This window comes from Bubalus kerabau, chromosome 19, assembly GCF_029407905.1.
Source record: "Bubalus kerabau isolate K-KA32 ecotype Philippines breed swamp buffalo chromosome 19, PCC_UOA_SB_1v2, whole genome shotgun sequence".
NCBI classification, from domain to species: Eukaryota; Metazoa; Chordata; class Mammalia; order Artiodactyla; family Bovidae; genus Bubalus; species Bubalus kerabau.
In genome coordinates this window covers 8,120,788-8,141,885 of record NC_073642.1, presented here as the reverse complement: position 1 = coordinate 8,141,885, position 21,098 = coordinate 8,120,788, and the positions used below count along the sequence as shown (strand labels likewise).

At 38.9% G+C, this 21,098-nt stretch overlaps 1 protein-coding gene across 6 annotated transcripts in view; it reads left to right on the top strand.

Annotated features, from left to right (window-relative positions):
• LRRC28 (leucine rich repeat containing 28) overlaps positions 1 to 21,098 on the top strand; it is a 197,652-nt gene that overhangs the window by 7,150 nt on the left and 169,404 nt on the right. For all 6 annotated transcript variants that reach the window (XM_055556411.1, XM_055556412.1, XM_055556414.1 and 3 more), the window contains exon 3: positions 16,541 to 16,581. In XM_055556411.1, the coding sequence (XP_055412386.1) occupies positions 16,541 to 16,581 (41 nt within the window). The remainder of the gene's footprint in view (positions 1 to 16,540; positions 16,582 to 21,098) is intronic.

The window sequence follows — 21,098 nt, the reverse complement described above, 5'->3', positions numbered from 1 at the left end:
ATTTAGGATCAAATCTCAAAAGCAAGATTGCTGGATCAAAGGATAGGCATATTTTACATTTTAAAGTACTTTTGAGCAGTATTTTATTGTACAATATTACCATTTATTTGTATATCTGAAAAATCATAAAACTTTTTTAATATGAGTTAATTTATATAGGAATACTGTTATATAATTAATAGGCAAATAAGAAGTAGTTAGGAAGTATTTTGATTTTGGTTCCTAACATTTATCTTAGAAAATGTTTTGAAGAATTTTTCTATCATTATTTTAAATGCTATTCAAGAATTATCAAGTCTCTGATCTTTGCGGTAGTTTGACAATAAGAGAATAGGAGATACAGGTTCTGTGTTTGTCGTAGCATCCACATAGTTGTTAGATGAATAAATAAATGAATATAAAGTAGGATAGTGTTAAGGACTATAGTACAAGTCTATGAATTCCAGATTGAGAATCTTTTATCCAGGGACTCTGTCTTAAATTCTGTATCCCCAGGCCTGGCCTACTGCCTAACATATGCAGGACACATCATCTAATTCTATGGATCAGGATTGTAAAAGACTTTTTAAGGAAGGTGCTATTTGCATTGATCCTGAAGATTGACTTTGACAGGAACTTGGGAGGAAAACTATCACGTACTCATTCACCATGTATTTATTGAGTACTTACTGTGTATCCAGTACTCTTCAAGGCGCTGACAATCAATACCTCATGGAACAGATTCTTACTCTCATGGAATTTTTGTTTCTTGACTTCCCAAACTGAAGAAAAAAATATTAACTGAGATTAAATGGCAGAAGATTAGGATCAATATTTGTCCAAAACTTTAGTGACAAAAAGTGATGGTAACTGTGACAGGGCCTGTGTTAGAAGCTCTGGAGAGGAATGCACGTTTGAATTGGTGAGGAGGAGGTGAAAAACTAGATAACAAGGTTAGTGGGTCTAAAAATTTGGTTTTGATTTGAAAAAGCAGGCATAGCTGGAGGGTCTCGACAAAGAAGGACACTTTTTCTTTCTCCTTTTTTATTTTCTTTCCTCTTTACTTACCCCTCTTCTCTTTTCTAAGAGGAATGAGTTGAGCCTGTGTAAATGCTTATGGGAAATCTTCATTAGAGAGGAGTTGAAGATACAGAAATAGGAAATAATTAAAAGTTCAGGATTCCTAAGAAGGTAGGAAAGGACAGGCCCCAAAGTACAGTTGGAGGGAGGGAATGACTTTGAAATAGTATCCCTTCCTCCTCTAACAAGAGAAAGGAAGGATAGGTGCACAGGAAGATACAGACTGTGGGGGAGACAGTTTTTGTCGGATGACCACCACTTGGGGAGTGAAGATCTGTAGAGTGCAGGTTTGAAATGATTGCTGTGAAGAGTCATGGCAGTTTGTTTTGAGAAGGGTGGTAGAACTGTTGGGATTATTCAGCAAGCAGTTGATGGCTAGACTTACGGTGGAACCATCTGCTTGTTTAGGGAGTTTTTCCCTGCAGTTCTTAGCTGTCTGAGGTATAAAGAATTTGGGATGTCGCATATATGAAGGCTTAAGTTTTTCCAGGTACAGAGGGACTAAGGAGGTTTAGGATTTTGGCAAGAGTGATTAAAAGGGTGGGGCATGGAGTCTAAGCTGAATTGGAGGCAAAGAAAGAAAGGAGTGAGTGAATAGGGAAAATGAAGTGGGTCCAAAGGATCCCGACTTATGCTGGGCATGACTGAGTAAGCCATCCAGATGGATGGGATATTCTGGTCGTGGAGAGAGACTTAGTCATGGAGAAGTTTCAGATGATGACAGGTTATGAGTGTGCAGGCTGAAGGGGGCTGGGGTAGAGCCTACCTTGTCCCCTTGCATCCCAGTCCCTGCCCTTGCTCCCCACCAAGTAGCTGGGATCTGTGTAAGAGTGAGAGAAGGAATATAGCATGGAAGCAGGAATCAACAGTGGAAGCATTTGAGGTCTGCAGTCCCAGGAAGAGAGTATTTTCATTGTTTGGTAACAGAACTTAGTACTAGGAAGTAATAGACCCAGATCTTACATGCTTAATCTCTTTGGAGCTTAGTTCCTTCTTTTAAAATAAAAGGTGGCAAGTGACTTGCATGGAGGAAAAGAACTCAACCTGGAAACAAAATTATTCAATGATCTGCGAGTTTCTCTTAATGAGTGCAGTAGGTAGAAGGCCGTCCTGGGGATGTGGAAGAGTGACCTCCCCAAATAACTGATGGAGCTCTCCTGTGTTGCCAATTTTATTTATAAATATGAATGGGTAGAAAAAAATGGCATGTAAATTTTAGATGAAATAGGGTGGTTTGGCGTGCTGCGGTTCATGGGGTCACAAAGAGTCGGACACGACTGAGCGACTGAACTGAACTGAAGAGCAATAGAGTAGATGGATCCTGATTAAGGAGTTAATCTATGCAACAGAAAAAAACTTAAAAATGATACCCTTCTGAGCTTGAAGGGAAGAGGAGGTATATCCATCATAATCCTGAATTGGGGTGACAGAGTAAGGTGCAGATGTATTTCTTTGCTACTGGCCCAGAAGAAAACATTCCTGACCTTCCCCCATCAAATATGATCAGGCAAATCATAAAAAAATACAGAGAGTCAAAACACAAAACAATATTTAACTTTTAGCAGAAGAAGTGGTAAAACATTGATCATCCTTACCTAGTAGATTGAAAGAGGTTAATTGCTGATATTGAAGATTATCAACACCGTGTGTGTTGAAGACAATGGGGAGCAGATGCTCACACATACTACTGGAGGGAGTGGAAATTGACTCAGTGTTTTTGGTTTGTGGTTGGACCATATCTAGAAGAATTTTACATGCACATATGTTTGAACTAGCATTTTGACTTGTAAGAATTTCAGTTCAGTTCAGTTGCTCAGTTGTGTCAGACTCTTTGCGACCCCATGGACTGCAGCACACCAGGCCTCCCTGTCCATCACCAACTCCTGGAGTTTACCCAAACTCATGTCCATTGAGTTGGTGATGCCATCCAACCATCTCATCCTCTGTCATCCCCTTCTCCTCCTGCCTTCAGTCTTTCCCAGCATCAGGGTCTTTTCAAATGAGTCAGCTCTTCACATCAGGTGGCCAAAGTATTAGAGTTTCAGCTTCAACATCAGTCCTTCCAATGAATATTCAGGACTGATCTCCTTTAGGATGGACTGGTTGGATCTCCTTGCAGTCCAAGGGACCCTCAAGAGTCTTTTCCAACACCACAGTTCAAAGATCAATTCTTAGGTGCTCAGCTTTCTTTATAGTCCAACTCTCACATCCATGGGAGAAGGCAATGGCACCCCACTCCAGTACTCTTGCCTGGAAAATCCCATGGACGGAGGAGCCTGGTAGGCTGTAGTCCATGGGGTCGCTGAGGGTCGGACTCGACTGACCGACTTCACTTTCACTTTTCACTTCCATGCATTGGAGAGGGAAATGGCAACCCACTCTAGTGGGGGTTTTGCCTGGAGAATCCCAGGGATGGGGGAGCCTGGTGGGCTGCCATCTAGGGGGTCGCACAGAGTCGAACACAACTGAAGTGACTTAGCTAGCTTAGCTCACATCCATACATGATAACTGGAAAAACCATAGCCTTGACTCGATGGACCTTTTTTGGTAAAGTAATGTCTCTGCTTTTTAATATGCTGTCTTGGTTGGTTGTAACTTTTCTTCCAAGGAGCAAGCATCTTTTAATTTCACGGCTGCAGTCACCATCTGCAGTGATTTTGGAGCCCAGAAAAATAAAGTCAGCCACTGTTTCCACTGTTGCCCCATTTATTTGCCATGAAGTGATGGGACTGGATGCCATGATCTTAGCTTTCTGAATGTTGACCTTTAAAGGCAACATTTTTACTCTCTTTCACTTTCATCAAGAGGCTCTTTAGTTCTTCACTTTCTGCCATAAGGGTGCCATCATCTGCATATCTAAGGTTATTGATATTCTCCCGGCAATCTTGATTCAGATGGGCTTCATCCAGTCCAGCATTTCTCATGATGTACTCTGCATATAATAAGCAGGGTGACAATATACAGCCTTGACATAATCTTTTTCGTATTTGGAACCAGTCTGTTGTTCCATGTCCAGTTCTGACTTTTGCTTCCTGACCTGCATACAGATTTCTCAAGAGGCAAGTCAGGTGGTCTGGTATTCCCATCTCTTTCAGAATTTTCCACAGTTTGTTGTGATCCACATAGTCAAAGGCTTTGCCGTAGTCAGTAAAGCAGAAATAGATGTTTTTCTGGAACTCTCTTGCTTTTTTGATGATCCAGCAGATGCTGGCAATTTGATCTCTGGTTCCTCTGCCTTTTCTAAAACCAGCTTGAACAACCAGCTTGAACTTTCATCTGAACATGAAAGTTCACGGTTCATGTATTCCTGAAGCCTGGCTTGGAGAATTTTGAGCATTACTTTACTAGCATGTGAGATGAGTGCAACTGTGCAGTAGTTTGACCATTCTTTGACATTGCCTTTCTTCGGGATTGTAATGAAAACTGACCTTTTCCAGTCCTGTGGCCACTGCTGAGTTTTCCAAATTTGCTGGCATATTGAGTGCAGCACTTTCACAGCATCATCTTTTAGGATTTGAAATAGCTCAACTGGAATTCCATCACCTCCACTAGCTTTGTTCATAGTGATGTTTCTTAACGCCTACTTGACTTCACATTCCAGGATGTCTGGCTCTAGGTGAGTGATCACACCATTGTGATTATCTGGGTCATGAAGATCTTTTTTGTACAGTTCTGTGTATTCTTGTCACCTCTTCTTAATATCTTCTGTTCTGTTAGGTCCATACCATTTCTGTCCTTTATTGAGCCCATCTTTGCATGAAATGTTCCCTTGGTATCTCTAATTTTCTTTACCCAACAGAAAAAACAGCCAAGTGAACATGGATACTCCTCACAACATTGTATATGATGAAAAATTGTGAAAACCTAAGCGTTTATCCATATGGGCTGGGTTAAAATCAGATAGCAGCTACCATCATCGTTTGAGGTGTTACTAAGTGCCAAGCACGGTTTTAAATAATTTATATGTGTTAATCTAATTAATCTGCAAGATAATTATATGAGGTAGGCACTATTATTCCTGCTTTATAGACAAGTAAACTGAGGCATAACAAAGAATACATCAAACTTAGTAGAGATGATAGCTGTGGAAGAGGGAGGCCACAAGAGTTGGGATAGGAGCTCTAATAAACAGAGCCTTACACTTAAGTGTTTATATTAAAAGGGAAAGGTCCTACTACTGAGTTTGGTTTATATTCTTTTCAGTAGATATTTATGATTTTTATAATTAAACATGAAAATGAGTTTGTTGGAATTTACTGGTACTAAGATCTTTCCCAGCTCTCAGGTTTATTAATCAGTGAGTCTAAACATTTTGATTTACAGTGATGGTGATGCTTGCGTTTATGCTCCTTGAAGCTGGTGGCTGGGTTGAGGGTGGAAAGTGTTGATGACTGAGAAGTCATCCAGCTATATGCTCTACCTGCTTTGAATTTGGTAAGAGTAGTATCTAGATCAAATGATCATCAGAATACCTTGAAGGGAAAACCAACAAAGAGATGGTAAAAATGAGCACCATGCAATCAAATGTGCCAGAAGAAGTAGGGAGAGGGAATGGTTTTGTTTTTGTTTGATGGTGTCATTTTGAATTCCAGCAAAGGACTTCTGTTTCCCCCTAATTTGTCAGACCCTTGCATCTTCCACAGCCTCCATAATGACCATGAATGCTATGTTCTCAAGTTAACACTGTACAGAAACATCTTAGTTATTTCTAAACCTGAATGCATGGAAACAGCTCTGTCTGTGTTTTAATGCTTATTTATAATGTATGCTGCTGCTGCTGCTAAGTCGCTTCTGTCATGTCCAACTCTGTGCGACCCCATGGACTGCAGCCTACCAGGCTTCTCCGTCCATGGGATTCTCCAGGCAAGAACACTGGAGTGGGTTGCCATTTCCTTCTCCAATGCATGAAAGTGGAAAGTGAAAGTGAAGTCTCTCAGTCATGTCTGACTCTTAGCGACCCCATGGACTGCAGCCTACCAGGCTCCTCCATCCATGGGATTTTCCGTGCAACAGTAGTGGAGTGGGGTGCCATTGCCTTCTCCCTAATGTATGCTATAGACCTGCAAAACATTCATTACAAATGTACCAGTAACTATCTCAGTTAACACACCTGCGCCTGAAAAGTGTGAGTTTTGTTATCAGTTGAGTCATTCAGTCATGTCCAACTCTTTGCGACCCCATGGACTGCACCACGTCAGGCTTCCCTGTCCATCACCAACTCCCAGAGCCTACTCAAACTCATGTCCGTCAAGTTGGTGACACCATCCAACCATCTCATCCTCTGTCATCCCCTTCTCCTCCCGTCTTCAAACTTTACCAGCATCAGGGGCTTTTCCAATGAGTTGGTTCTTCTCATCAGGTGGCCAAAGTATTGGAGTTTCAGCTTCAGCATCAGTCTTTCCAATGAATATTCAGGACTGATTTCCTTTAGGATGGACAGGTTGGATCTCCTTGCAGTCCAAGGGACTCTCAAGAGTCTTCTCCAACACCACAGTTCAAAAGCATCAATTCTTCGGCACTCAGCTTTCTTTATAATCCAACTCTCACATCCATACATGACTACTGGAAAAACCATAGCTTTGACTAGATGGACATTTGTTGGTAAAGCAGTGTCTCTGCTTTTTAATATGCTGTCTATGTTGGTCATAGCTTTTCTTCCAAGGAGCAAGCGTCTTTTAATTTCATGGCTGCAGTCACCATCTGCAGTGATTTTGGAGCCCCCAAAAATAAAGTCTGTCACTATTCCATTTTTTCTCCATTTATTTGCCATGAAATGATGGGACCAGATGCCATGATCTTAGTTTTCTGAATGTTGAGTTTTAAACCAACTTTTTCACTCTCCTCTTTCACTTTCTTCAAGAGGCTCTTTAGTTCTTTTTTGCTTTCTGCCATAAGGGTGGTGTCATCTGCATATCTGAGGTTATTGATATTTCTCCCAGCAATCTTGATTCCAACTTGTGCTTCATCCAGCCCAGCGTTTCTCATGATATACTCTTGATATAAGTTAAATAAGCAGGGTGACAATATACAGCCTTGATGTACTCCTTTTCCTATTTGGAACCAGTCTGTTGTTCCATGTCCAGTTCTAACTGTTGCTTCTTGACCAGTATACAGATTTCCCAGAATGCAGGTCAGGTGGTCTGGTATTCCCATCTCTTTAAATCAAAGGTATTTTTCCTATTGAATCTTCAGATTTAAGTATTTTGTCCTCTCAGTGTTACTGGTTGGTTGTCAGTAGATCCTTGTCAGATAGTAAACAAACTATTTGAAATAGCTTGGAAAATTAATGTTGACCTATAATTTATTCTGCTGAATCACAGAATTTTAAAGCTAGATGGAGCTTTGTAGATAATTTAGGCAGTTTGTCTTTTTGAGGTAAGTAAGCTTAGAAGAGGTTAATAGATGGATCTCAAGTCATTTTTGTGGCCAGTTAGAGCAAGACAGGTCTTCTAATTTGTAGTTCTGTCAGAGCTGCTTTTGTAATTCTGCAGGTATTTGTTGGTGACCTGTTTCTAGCCTCGCACCATGTAAAAGTTTAACTACATTTATCCACTGTGGAACAATGAAGTGTTCCATGTTAAGTGAATTTTCCTAGTTACCTCTTTGAAGTTTACTTCTTGAGTTTTACTGTGAGTCTAATTGTTCTTGATAGAAATACTTTTACAACATGCATCATTCTGTACATTCTTAAAGAAATATAGGGAACATGACTTAACCCACTCTTCCTGACTTGTAGTTTTGGCCTGGGGAATTAGGAGAGAGTTTAGAAAGACGTGACAGGGATACAGACCTTTCACTCTAGACTCTATCCTTATGTACTTGAGGGATTCCATGTACAAGCAGAAGGCTTGTACACATTTGTGTATGTTTCCATATGTTTAAATTCATTTTCAAGCATTCACTATACTAAAAATGAGGCACCTATGCACCAAGAGGGAGATACCAGTTTCTATATATTAGTCCCATCAAATCAGTCTCTCTCTCTCTCTCTCTCGATTGATACATGAATATAGATAAAATGTATTTAAGGTGTTTGAAATATCATGCTGTGAGCTTGGAACATTGTTCCTTCCTGAAATAAGCAGTTGTGTCATAAGCATATAGGATTGTAAAGGCTAGGTGTATTTTTAAATGGTTAATCTGGCCTTATGGAAAAGTGTTTAGTATTCTTTTTTGTGTGTCTATTTTAACTCTGAAAATTCCATTTATAAAATCATTGAATGCACATTAAATAGGTTTTTTTTAAAAAATAGAAAGTAGGTAGGGGCAAATGATGATCCAGTCTTCAGTGCTTGTTTAGGATATCTCTACAGCTTTCATTTTTAAACAAATATTTTTAATATTAATACTTTACAGAATTTTAGTAATTTTTAATGTTTGTTTTCTTTTGAAAAATATTCAGATACAGACATCCCTTGATATCTGTGGGGAACTGGTTCTAGTACCCACTCCAGTACCAAAATCAGAAGCTGCTCAAGTCCCTTGTATAAAATGGTTTGGTATTTGCATATAACCAATGCACATCTTCCTGTATACTTTACATCATCTCTGCTGCTGCTGCTGCTGCTAACTTGCTTCAGTCGTGTCCGACTCTATGTGACCCCATAGACGGCAGCCCACCAGGCTCTGCTGTCCCTGGGATTCTCCAGGCAAGAACACTGGAGTGGGTTGCCATTTCCTTCTCCAATGCATGAAAGTGAAAAGTGAAAGTGAAGTCGCTCAGTCGTGTCTGACTCTTCATGACTTCATGGAATGCAGCCCACCAGGCTCCTCCGTCCATGGGATTTTCCAGGCAAGAGTACTGGAGTGGGTTGCCATACATCATCTCTAGATTATTTATAATACCTAATACAGTGTAAATGCTATATAAGTAGTTGTGAAGACAGTGTGAATGTTATATAATAGTTGTTGGTGTAGCAATTCAAGTTTTGCTTTTTGAAACTTTCTGGAATATTTTTTCCCTGATTATTTTTGATGCATGGTTAGTTGAATCCAAGGATACAGAACTCACACGACCGATTGTACATATTTCAGTTTTTAAATGTACTAGATGTACAGACTTTTTAACTTTGAGTATATTTTTCTGTAAAAGTTTGTTGCTAAGTGAAAAATATCAATCTGGGAATTTTTTTTACATTTTTGGCAATAAAACACTTGCAGTTTTTCAGATACTTAACATTTATTTATTTATATTTTTAAGAGAATAATTTTAACCTCTATAAATATCAAGCAAGTACTTCATCATTTTAAGAAAGTAATTAAAAATTTTATCATTCATACAGTTAAGTAGTTCTTTTATGTTCTGTGTCCAAAAGAGCTAAGTTTAAGTGAAAAACTGGCAGTGAGTGTAATACTAACTAGTATTAGAAAGTAATACTAGAAAGTTACTTTCTAGTATGATAACTACTAGTTATATGTAGTACTGTTTAAATTATAACAAAATACTGAAAATTCAATTCCTTCAGTTCTGTCTGACTTCACATCAGACTTCAGTCTGTCGTGTCTGACTCTTTGCGACCCCATGAATCGCAGCACGCCAGGCCTCCCTGTCCATCACCAACTCTCGGAGTTCACCCAGACTCACGTCCATCTAGTCAGTGATGCCATCCAGCCATCTCATCCTCTGTCATCCCCTTCTCCTCCTGCCCCCAGCCCCTCCCAGCATCAGAGTCTTTTCCAATGAGTCAACTCTTCGCATGAGGTGGCCAAAGTACTGGAGTTTCAACTTTAGTATCATTCCTTCCAAAGAAATCCCAGGGCTGATCTCCTTCAGAATGGACTGGTTGGATCTCCTTACAGTCCAAGGCACTCTCAAGAGTCTTCTCCAACACCAAAGTTCAAAAGCATCAATTCTTCGGTGCTCAGCCTTCTTCACAGTCCAACTCTCACATCCATACGTGACCACAGGAAAAACCATAGCCTTGACTAGACGAACCTTTGTCGGCAAAGTAATGTCTCTGGTTTTGAATATGCTATCTAGGTTGGTCATAACTTTCCTTCCAAGGAGTAAGCGTCTTTTAATTTCATGACTGCAGTCACCATCTGCGGTGATTTTGGAGCCCCCAAAAATAAAGTCTGACACTGTTTCCACTGTTTCCCCATCTATTTCCCATGAAGTGATGGGACCGGATGCCATGATCTTCGTTTTTTGAATGTTGAGCTTTAAGCCAACTTTTTCACTCTCCACTTTCACTTTCATCAATTCCACAGTCATAATAAATAATCTTTTAAATACTTAATGGTCATATGTGAGTAGTGGCCACCATATTGGGTGGGTAGATAGAAAATATTTCCATGTTGTAGAAAGTTCTGTTGGACCTGTGGTGTGTGTGACTGAAAAAAAAAAAATTAGAATCAATAGTAGTAACTCATTATTATCATGAAAATCAAACTACCACTATGTGTTAATGCTACAGAATTATAAAGAAAAATGATCCCAGAGTTCTTTTTTAGGCACTTCAAAGACAACTTTAGAAACAAAAGAATTTGTCCACATTTTGAAAATTTTACCTTCCCTCAGTTTGTACCCCTCCTTTCCATTTCCTTTCTTTTTGAGATAGCTTTATTTTAATATTTGTAATGCTTGTATTCAGTGAATTTCCAATGAAATTTTTATTTTAATGAACTTGGGACATAAAATATTTGTGATTGTTCTGATGGGTGCATTCCAAGAAATTTGAATATTTGCCATGGTTTTCTTTCTTTTTTTTTTTTTTTTAAGAACCATTAAAATAAACTCTAAAGATGTTATGTTTTCATATCTGGGTAATCAAAATTTGCATTTTCTCATAAAACACTGACTTTTGGGATTATCTTTTTATATTGCTTATGAATAGAGTGCCCATTATTTGCACATTATAGTCTCATTACATTTTTGCTGGGAAACAGGATGTCAGTGGTAACTTCTAGTGGTCCTTGACCTAACTGATTGCACAGCCCTTGTTAGGAGTGGTTGGGAGGGGTTAGTGAGCTATTAATGCTCTTAAAAGCGTTTCTTATTGCCCCTTCTCCCTCTCCTTAGCATCTCCTCTCTTCCCCCCCCCCGCCCAATATGTGTCTCAGGCTTTCTAGGGTTATTCACATGAAAACCATAGTTAATAACATTTCGTTATGTTACTTATTGCAGAAGAAATGAACTTAACTGTCAGAGATTTTGATGATAGTAGATGCAGGTATTGAGAATCTGTTGTGGTTTTCTGTCTCCAGAAAACATCAAGGAAATATGACAAGTGTTTAAGACAAGGCTCATGCTTTTTTGGTCTGCTTAACATTTATTTCAAGAGAAATTTTAAGAGAAGAAACTGAGTAGTTAATGGAAGTGAGCCAAGAGATAAGAGGGTAAATATTAAGGGACATTGTGGGGCAAATGGTGAGTAGGGCTGTGATGGGCATTTCTGCTATTGTGGACCAGTAAAGGTGGGGCTGCTCATCTGTCTCTGTTCCCATTAGCCTGCCAGGGCTTCTGACTTTACTGTTGAGAGATCTTGCTCTATAACATACATAAAAGGAGGAGAAATACTGGAGGAGGAATGAACTAATATTCCTGGTAGTAAAGAGGTTTTCTTTGGTTGTTCTCATATAACCCCATGGTATTTAACTTGTGCTGTATGCTTGCCCAGAAAAATCCAACTAGAAAGCTTGTTGAGTATGTTGTGGTGGTTTTTGATTGAAGTAACTTTATTAAAATTAAAAATAATTTATTGAGGTGAAATTCACTTCATGAAAAATTAACCATTTTAAAGTGAAAAATCAGTAGCATTCAGAATATACGCAGTGTTGCACACCGCCACCTTTGTTTAGTTCCAAACATACCCGTCACTTAAAAGCAAAGCCCCTTGTCCATTAAGCAGCCTCTTCCTACTCCCCTCTACACCCCAGGCCTGGAGCCGCCAGTCTGTGTTCTCTCTCTCTGGATTTATCTGTTTTGCATATTTCATATATTGGGATCATTCAGCATATCACCTTTGTGTCTGACTTGTTTTCACTTAGCAAAATGTTCTCAAGTTTCATGCAGGTGGTAGCATGTGTCATTCCTTCATTCCTTATGATTTAATAAAGATTCCACAGTGTGTATATACCACAGTTTGTTTATCTGTTCATCCATTGATGGACATTTGGGCTGTTCCCACCTTATAGCTATTATGAACACTGCTGCTATGAACATGGGTATACATGTAAATGTTTAAGTACCTGCTTTTAATTATTTGGGGTATATATAGGAGTAGAAATATGAAACCTTATGGCAATTCTATGTTTAACTTTTTGAGGAACAGCCAAACTTTTCTATAGTGGCTGAACCATTTTACATTACTGCCAGCAGTGTACAAGGGTTCCTGTTTCTCAGTTCCTCATCAGTAGTTGTTAAGTTTACATTTTTAACAAATTATGGCCATCCTGGTGGTTTTGAAATGGTGCCTCATTGTGGTTTTGATTTGCATATCCCTAATGAGATGCTGGTGGCTCAGATGGCAAAGCGTCTGCCTGCAATGTGGGAGACTTGGGTTCAATCCCTGGGTTGGGAAGATCCCCTAGAGAAGGAATGGCAATCCAGTCCAGTACTCTTGCCTGGAGAATCCCGTGGACGGAGGAGCCTGGTAGGCTGCAGTCCATGGGGTCCCAAAGAGTTGGACACGACTGAGTGACTTCACTTTAATGCTAATGAAATTGGGTGTCTTCATGTGCTTTTTGGTGGGTTGCATGTCTTCTTTAAAGAATGTCTTCTCAAATCCTTTGGCCATTTTTCAAGGGATTTTTTTTTTTTTTTTTTTTTTTTTTTGTGGTTGAGTTGTAAGTGTTCTAGACACTTACCAGGTATATGGTTTGCAGATATTTTCTCCCATTTTATATATTGCCTTTCAGTTTCTTGTAATGTTCTCTTACGCAGAAAATTTTTAATTTTGATAAAGTCTGGCTTATCTGTTTTTTCTATTGGTGCTCCTGCTTTTGGCCTATGATCATGAAGATGTACTCATGGTTTCCTCCATGAATTTTATTGTTTCAGTACTTAGATATAAGTCATTGATAGATCCATTTTTGGGAGAAGGCAATGGCACCCCACTCCAGTACTCTTGCCTGGAAAATCCCATGGACGGAGGAGCCTGGTAGGCTGCAGTCCATGGGGTTGCTAAGAGTCGGGCATGACTGAGCGTCTTCACTTTCACTTTTCTTTGGTCAATGGTCCAAGATACACAATTTTAAAACATTCCCATTTAAGGAAGTTTTCCATAACAGTACATAGTAAAGCATCATTGATACAAGATTTGAAGTGAATTTTATACTGTGTTCACTGAAGTTTACTTTTACATTATTTGTAAAGAAAAATTATTAAGTGATAATATGAGATTTAATGATGGGAATTTTGGTTTAATTTATAAAACAGTTTTCAATTAGTTTAGAAGGAAGTATTCATACTCAAGGAATTTGGGTACAGATTGTTTATCTATTAAAACTTTTGTATGTTAAATTTGTGAAAAAGAAGGAAATAATAGTAATAATAGTTTTGCAAGGCACTTTAAGATTATTGCTCTTAACCTATCAGGATTTTAAAATTTGAAAACATTTAAAACTTAGTAGTCTGAGTCCTGTTTGTGTGGCACCTGTAATCCAGCATTAGAGCTTAGTTGCTCTGTGTGTTAGTCGTTTAGTTGTGTCCGACTCTTCATGACCCATGGACTGGGACCCGCCAGGCTCCTCTGTCCATGGGATTTCCCAGGCAAGATTTCCCACTGGAGTGGGTTGCTGTTCCCTTCTCCAGGGGATTTTTCTGACACAGGGATCAAACCTGGGTCTCCAGCATTGCAGGCGGATTCTTTACCATCCGAGTCACCTGGGAAGTTCCTTAGTTACTCACAGAGTAACAACAATGTTGATGTTAATATACAGTGATCCAGTCTCTTACCTGCTTTTCATAAACTATGTAAATAGGAAAATTAAAATATATAGTGTTTCTCATATTATTTAGTTTCATTGCTAAAATGTACCACTAGGAAGCAGAGAATGATATTTTAGATCACCAGTAGATGTCAGCCACAGCCTATGCAGCAGGCTGATTCTTTACCAGGCTTTTTGCTTTTTTTTTTTGAACCCAGCATCCTAATGAGCTGCCAATTTTCTCAAGGTTGGTGTGCTTATTTTTAAATTAAAACACAATGTACTTACTGGTAAAAATATAGTGATGCAGTAATGGCAGCAGAAACATTATGCAGTGCTTAATTGTGTGTGTAGGTAAATATCTCACAGAGGTAACTAGTTGGTCATGGAAAAATTGCAGTACTGTCTGGTAAGAGCCAAGAAGGCATCTGTAAAGAATGACCATGGGTCCTGTAAGTAGCCAGATATGGTATTGATATTATAGCAGATCAAACAAGTTGAGGTTCTAATAGCATTTCTTTTCCGGACAAGCCTTTCCTTTTTAAGAGGAACAGCCAGAAAGCTTCTTACCTCTCCTCTCCCACCCCCTCAGTGCTTTAGTTTGCCTGGGATGTCTTATAAGTATCCCCACAGGTGGAAGTGTATATTCCTCTTACTGGGGGAGGTACCAGTACTAAAAGAAACATTTTGGAAACTTAGATCCAAGAGCAGCACTCAAGGAAAGACTTGTCATGAAGGACCTCTGCAGATATTGATGTCAAAACATAGGGGAAAAGGAATCACAGCTTTGGCATTTGAAAACTAAAAGTGGTTTTATCAAAAGTGGAAACTTAATAAATGTTTCACTGACTTAAAACAGTATTTAGATTCAGTGCTATTTGGTTATTATGAAAGTGTGAAGGCTATTATATATGTAACTAGCTTGGGATACTGTTGCTAAGTAAATACATCAGTATGCCAATATGAAATTAATAACTTGGTCTCCTTGATTAAAATAAACCATTGTGTTCAAGATTTTTTAAAAATAGTTTTTCCTCAGTATAAAATATAAGACCCTAGTGAACTATTCCTTGGTACTCTCTTCAAAATTATATACCTTTATTCTCCGTGGCCCAGATATACCAGAAATACCAAACTAATGGCATTTCTTTTATTGAGTGTTTAGAACCTAAGTTACATATAATGTGATTGATTCCTCAATTGTGTAACAATTTATATAGTAAATTTTAAATTTGATTTTAATTTTTTTAATTTTAAAAGACATATATGCTCATTATTAAAGATTCAGATGATATAAAAATAGATGGAGAATAACAGCACTATCCTTTTCCTAATGATAATCACTGTTTCTAAGCTCCTGTAAGAAAAATTACTTGTTACAAATCCCCCAAACTTTTATTTTTCTATTGACACAATTATTTTTATAAGTGCTTTTGAAATGTAAGATTTTGTCATGAGTGCTGCCAGGCAGTTACAGTAGAACAAACTGTGTTTGTGATTTCTTAAACACACCTGTCTCTCTTTTGTCTTTTCACATGTTGATTCATGTGCCTAGAAAGCTAACCAGAACGCTCCTCCTCCCTACTCCATGGCAACCTCTGATAGTTATGTCTTTCAAGCCTCAAGTTAGTCATAATTTCTTTTAAAAAACCATTCCTGATTCTTTGTTATTGATATCTAGCTTAATTCTACAGTATGTTTTAGTGGAGAATAAAAAGATGTTACTCCTGACTCAGTGTGCTCTTTCAGTCTTGACAATTCATGTCTGTGTGTGTATGTGAGAGAGAGAAGAGAGAGAGAGAGAGAGAGACACGCAGGCTGACAGGAGGCTTTTCCTTCTACCCAGGGCCTAGCCCCATCTCCCTTTCCCTCCTCCCTGTGGCCTGCTCCCTGTCCTTGTCACATCACACTCCTACTCAGAACTTAGAACCTGGTCCAGATGTGACCTCCCTTAGGACACCTGAGCTCCAGCTTACTCTGTTTATTCTGAGTTTAGTTATATCTTGATGTCTGGCCCTCTGCGATTTCAGTTCCTTTCTCCTCAGGAGTAGTTTGGGATTTTGGTTTGACAAGGGGTTGCTAGTATTATATTTAGGGCTACTGTAACGAATTACACAGGCTAGGTGGCTTAAAATGCAGAAATTTACTGTCTCACAGTTCTGGAGGACAGAAGTTCCAAACCATGGTGTTGGTTGGGTTGGTTCCTTCTCATGGCTTTGAGGAAGAGCCTCCTTTCTCTGAGCTCCCAAGGGCGGGGCGGGGTGCTTTGCTAGCGGTGTTTCTTGGCTTTGTAGCTGCATCCCTCCCACCTCTGGCCCCAGCGTCACATGGTGCTATTCCCTCTGTGTCTGTTAAAACATTTTTATTTCTTCTGTGACCATGGAATATGAGATCTGGTTTCTCCAAGGGATATGGATTTTCAGTGTTTAGATGTATACGTTTAAATTGTAGTTTGATCTATGTAAGCATAAACCCAGACCTGCTGATGTATTATTTTCACATTTTCTCAAAATTTACAGCCCTTCAAAAGGTAGTACTTGTATTTAAGCTGTTTAGAAATGTTTATACATTTTTCAAAAATAAAATTTAATTCTGAGTTTTTAATTTTCAGCCAGAAAACCTTGCTCAGAAGCTTCCAAACCTTGTGGAACTGTGAGTCTGTTTATTCAATTTTTTTTTTTTTAAACAAGAATGGACATAATTTTAAGTTATTTTAAATTACAGGGAATATTTTAATGTATTAATTTATTATTTTTTGGTATTATGATCATGGTGCTCATGTAGGTAGACCTGTGGTTCTGCTAAACCCAATAGCATTTTAAAGAATCTTACCATTTACATTTATGTTTTAAATATCTTACTTCAGGGTAGTAAAGATGATGAAAGATACGTTGTTTTTTTTTATTGCAGCATCTTGGTCACAGAATCCTTCTGGATAGTCCATGGAATTGGGAGTATTGGGCTTCCCAGTTGGCACTAATGGTAAAGAACCCACCTGCCAATGCAGGAGACATAAGAGGCGTGGGTTTGATACCTGGGTCAGAAGATCCTCTGGAGAAGGCAGTGGCAACCCACTTCAATATTCCTGCCTGCCTGGAAAATCCCATGGACAGAGGAGCCTGGAGGGCTACAGTCCATGGGGTTGCAGAGTGGGACACAGCTGAAGCGACTTAGCATGTGATTGTTAGTATTATTACTACTACTACATATGCTACTGATATAAACAGCCTGATGGTATAAAAGATTTAAAATATAGAGTAAAAGCCTCCTTCCCTACATCCTGCATTTGTTTTAGTTCTTATGATGATTACCTCCATAATACTAAATAATGTATCTTTTAAAAATGCATTTACACCTTTGTTTTTAGTATATCAACTTTATCTCTTGACTAAGGAAGATAAGAAATTTCCATATCTTGTATTTCCCTTTCTTTCTACCTGCCTCCTAATTTTGTCGAGGGAGGAATTTGCATCACCTTTTCTTGTTCTTTTTATTATTTGGCATGATTTTCAGGAGGTAAATTAGAGAGAGCTAATTTTACACCTTTATCATAAGCCAGAAGTCTCTGTCATTTTACCCAACCTTTTATTTTGAGAAATTTCTGACCAACAAAAAAGTTGGAAGCATAGTACAATGAGCATCCATACAGTTGATCTAACGTGGAGCTTAGAGGTGCCACCCTCTCATAGTTGAAAATCCAGGTATAACTTTATAGTCCTCCATTGTTTTGCCAAAAGTTTTCACTTTTGTCTCAGGTTCAAAGGATTTGTTAACAAAATGAGCCACTTGTTCTATCAGTTCAGTTCAGTCGTTCAGTTGTGTCCTACTGTTTGTGACCCTATGGACTGCAGCACGCCAGGCCTCCCTGTCCATCACCAGCTCCCGGAGCTTACTCAAACTCATGTCCATCGAGTTGGTGGTGCCATCCAACCATCTCTTCCTCTATCATCCCCTTCTCCTCCTGCCTTCAGTCTTTCTCAGCATCAGGGTTTTTACCAGTGAGTCAGTTCTTCTCATTAGGTGGCCTAAGGATTAGAGTTTCAGCTTCAGCATCAGTCTTTCCTATGAATATTCAGGACTGATTTCCTTTAGGATTGACTGGTTAAATCTCCTTGCAGTCCAAGGGACTCTCAAGATTTTTCTCCAGCACCACAGTTACAAAAGCATCAATTCTTTGGCCCTCAGATTTCTTTATAGTCCAACTCTCACATCCATACATATACTTGTTCCATACAAATAAATAATAACCAATATTTATTAGAGAATTATCTAGCTTAATTTCGATATACTAACATTAAAAGAAAAGAGAAATAGAAACAGCGGAGGATACATCACCAAACTGAATTCTCAACAACATCCAGACTCAAACAGCAGTGGAAAGTCCCGTGACACAGCACATAGGGAGTCTCAATTGGGAAAATGTCCCAGGCAGCGTGTCTGCTCAGTGGGTTAGACTTTAGAGATCGCAGTTCGGGTTCCCACTTATAATCCCAGAGGCAATCATCAATCTGTGAGCAAATAGCAGTTCTGATTTCATGTTAATGCGTAAAACTTGGAATGTTTTTAAACCTGGGGCTTGGTTGGCCAGCTCGCCCCCAGAGGCTCAACAATCTCAAGATTCATCCCCTGTCTTATCTATGATGCTGCCAGTCTTGCATTCACAGAGGGCAGTCACTCACAGTCAGGGCAGTGTCCAGGCAGGTTAGAAGCAAGGTCAGAGGCCTGCTCTGCTTTGTCTCTGAAGCCTAAACAAGACTTTTTAATTTCCCTAACATCCACATCCATAGTTCCACATCTGTGGACTCACACAAGCTTGGATGGTGTAGTACTTAGTAGAAATTTGTTGAAAAAAAATCAGAATGTAATTGGACCTGTGTACTTTAAACCCTCTTGTTCAAGGACAGGCTTCATCTAAATCTAACCAGTTAACATTTTGCTTCATTTCCTTCCTCTCTTCCCCCTTCTACTCTCTCTTTACTGCCCCTCTTTCCCCCTTTTCTTTCCTTTCTCCCTCTCTCTCTTACACACAAATTGCACACATTATAGTGTGTTGTGTTCGACTCTCTGTGGCCCCATGGACTGTAGCCCACCAGGCTCCTCTGATCATGGAATTTTGGAGTAGGTTGCTATTTCCTACTCCAAGGAGTCTTCCCTGATTAGGGATGGAACCCACGTCTCGGGCAGGTGGATTCTTTACCACTAGTGCCGCCTGGGAAGCCCCTATGTATCTAAGAATAAAGACATTCTTGCACATAATTTTATTATTTTTAGGTCTAAGAAAAGTAGTATTAATTCAATAATATCATTTAATATACAGTTCATATTTAAATTATCCCAATTTCCCCTCAAGATTTTTTTTTTTAAGTCGATGTCTGGATTTTTGAAGTAGATGTCTTGTTTGATTGTTTCTTCTGGACTAGGTTCACTTTAAATATCTTCAATGATGTTCTGCCCTATTTGGTTTATCAAGGTTTTGTTTTCATTCTCTTATATATATTATATGTGTATTTATTTTTTTCTGAAGCGTGGTTTTTCACCCCTAACTACTTTAGTATATATTTCTAAGAACAGGGATGTATTAACATTTTTTAGCCCTACTTTTCTATCCTTAATATATAACTTTATATTTTTCTCCATATAGGTTTTGAACATTTCTAATAGTTTTTTCCTAAATGTTTAATTTTTTTGCTGTGTAAATGATTTTTCTTATCTGTTATATCTTCTAACTGGGTAATTTTTGTTATAGGAGCACTATGGTTTTTTGCATATTAACTTTATATCTTGCTCCTTCCTGAAATCTTCTATTGTTTGAGTAAATCATTGATTCTCCAGAGTTTTCCAGGTATACTCTACTCTCATGTCTGAAAATACAGTGTTATGTCTTCTTTTCCAAATCTTTATTTTCTCTATTCTGATTGCATTGACTAGTCCTTCTCCAGAGCAGTGTAAAATAGTATTTGAGGTAGTAGGCATCCTTGTCTTCTTTCAGACCTTAGTGGGAATACCTCCAGGTTTTCTCCACTAAGAAAGATGCTGGCCTTACAGTTAACACAATTCTTATGTGTTAAGTAAATATCCATCTGTGTTAATAATCTATTGCTGCTCTACGGATTATCTCAAAATGTAGCTGCTTAAAGTGTAGGGGTAGTTAAAAGAATAAACACTTATTCTCTCGTATTTTTTGAAGGTCCAGAATCTGGGCTTGGCTTAGCTGGATCCCTTTGCTTCAGTGTCTCTCTCAAGGCTATAATCAAGATTGTTGCCCAGGGCTGCTGACTTACCTGAAAGCTCAACTGAGGAAAGATCCTCTATCTGTGTTCACTCATATGGTTGTTGGCAGGATTCAACCAATTCCTTGCAGATTGTTAGACTGAGAGCGTCAGTTCCTAGCTGGCTGTTGGCTAGAGAACTCCCTTAGTTCATCACCACTTAGCCTCTATTATGTAGCTCACAACATGGCAGCTGACTTCGATCAGAGTGAGCAAGCGGAAGAGTACGCGAGAGCGGAGCCCTTGCCCCTTTCCAGTCTAATCATGGAAGTGGCATCGCATCACTTGCTGTGCCACTCAGGGGGAGGCCATTACACAGGCCTGCATGCCGAGGAGTGGGCCCACCGGGGGCCATCCTAGGTGCTGCCTACCACACTATTAATTCCTGCTTTCTCAAGAATTTTTTTATTAGTAATGGGTGTGACATTTTTTCAGACTTTAAATCTAATGAAAAAATCCTTGAGGCCTTCAGGCAAAAAGGTGAACCAGTCATGAAGATGAAGAAGATTGCAACATAAGACTCCAAGCTGAATAATCTACACAATGGCAGTTGAATTCTGGATTGACAGTTTTTATTTTTTTGAGCTTCTTGAAAGTATTTGACTATCTTCAGATCTCCATAGATTCTCATAAGAAGTCAGTGGAATTTTCATCATTCTCCACATGTGTGTAATATATCATTTTTCTCTGACTTCTTTGAAGATTTTCTTTTGATCTTGGCTTTTAGCAGTTTAACTGTGATATGCCTTGGTATAATATTCTTTGTATTTATCTTGGAGTCTGCTGAGCTACTTGAATCAGTGAATTTATGTCTTACCAAATTTGGGACATTTTCAACCATTATTTCTTCAAATACGTTTTATGCACCTTTTCCTCTCTCTCTTTGTTGGGCTCAGTTTA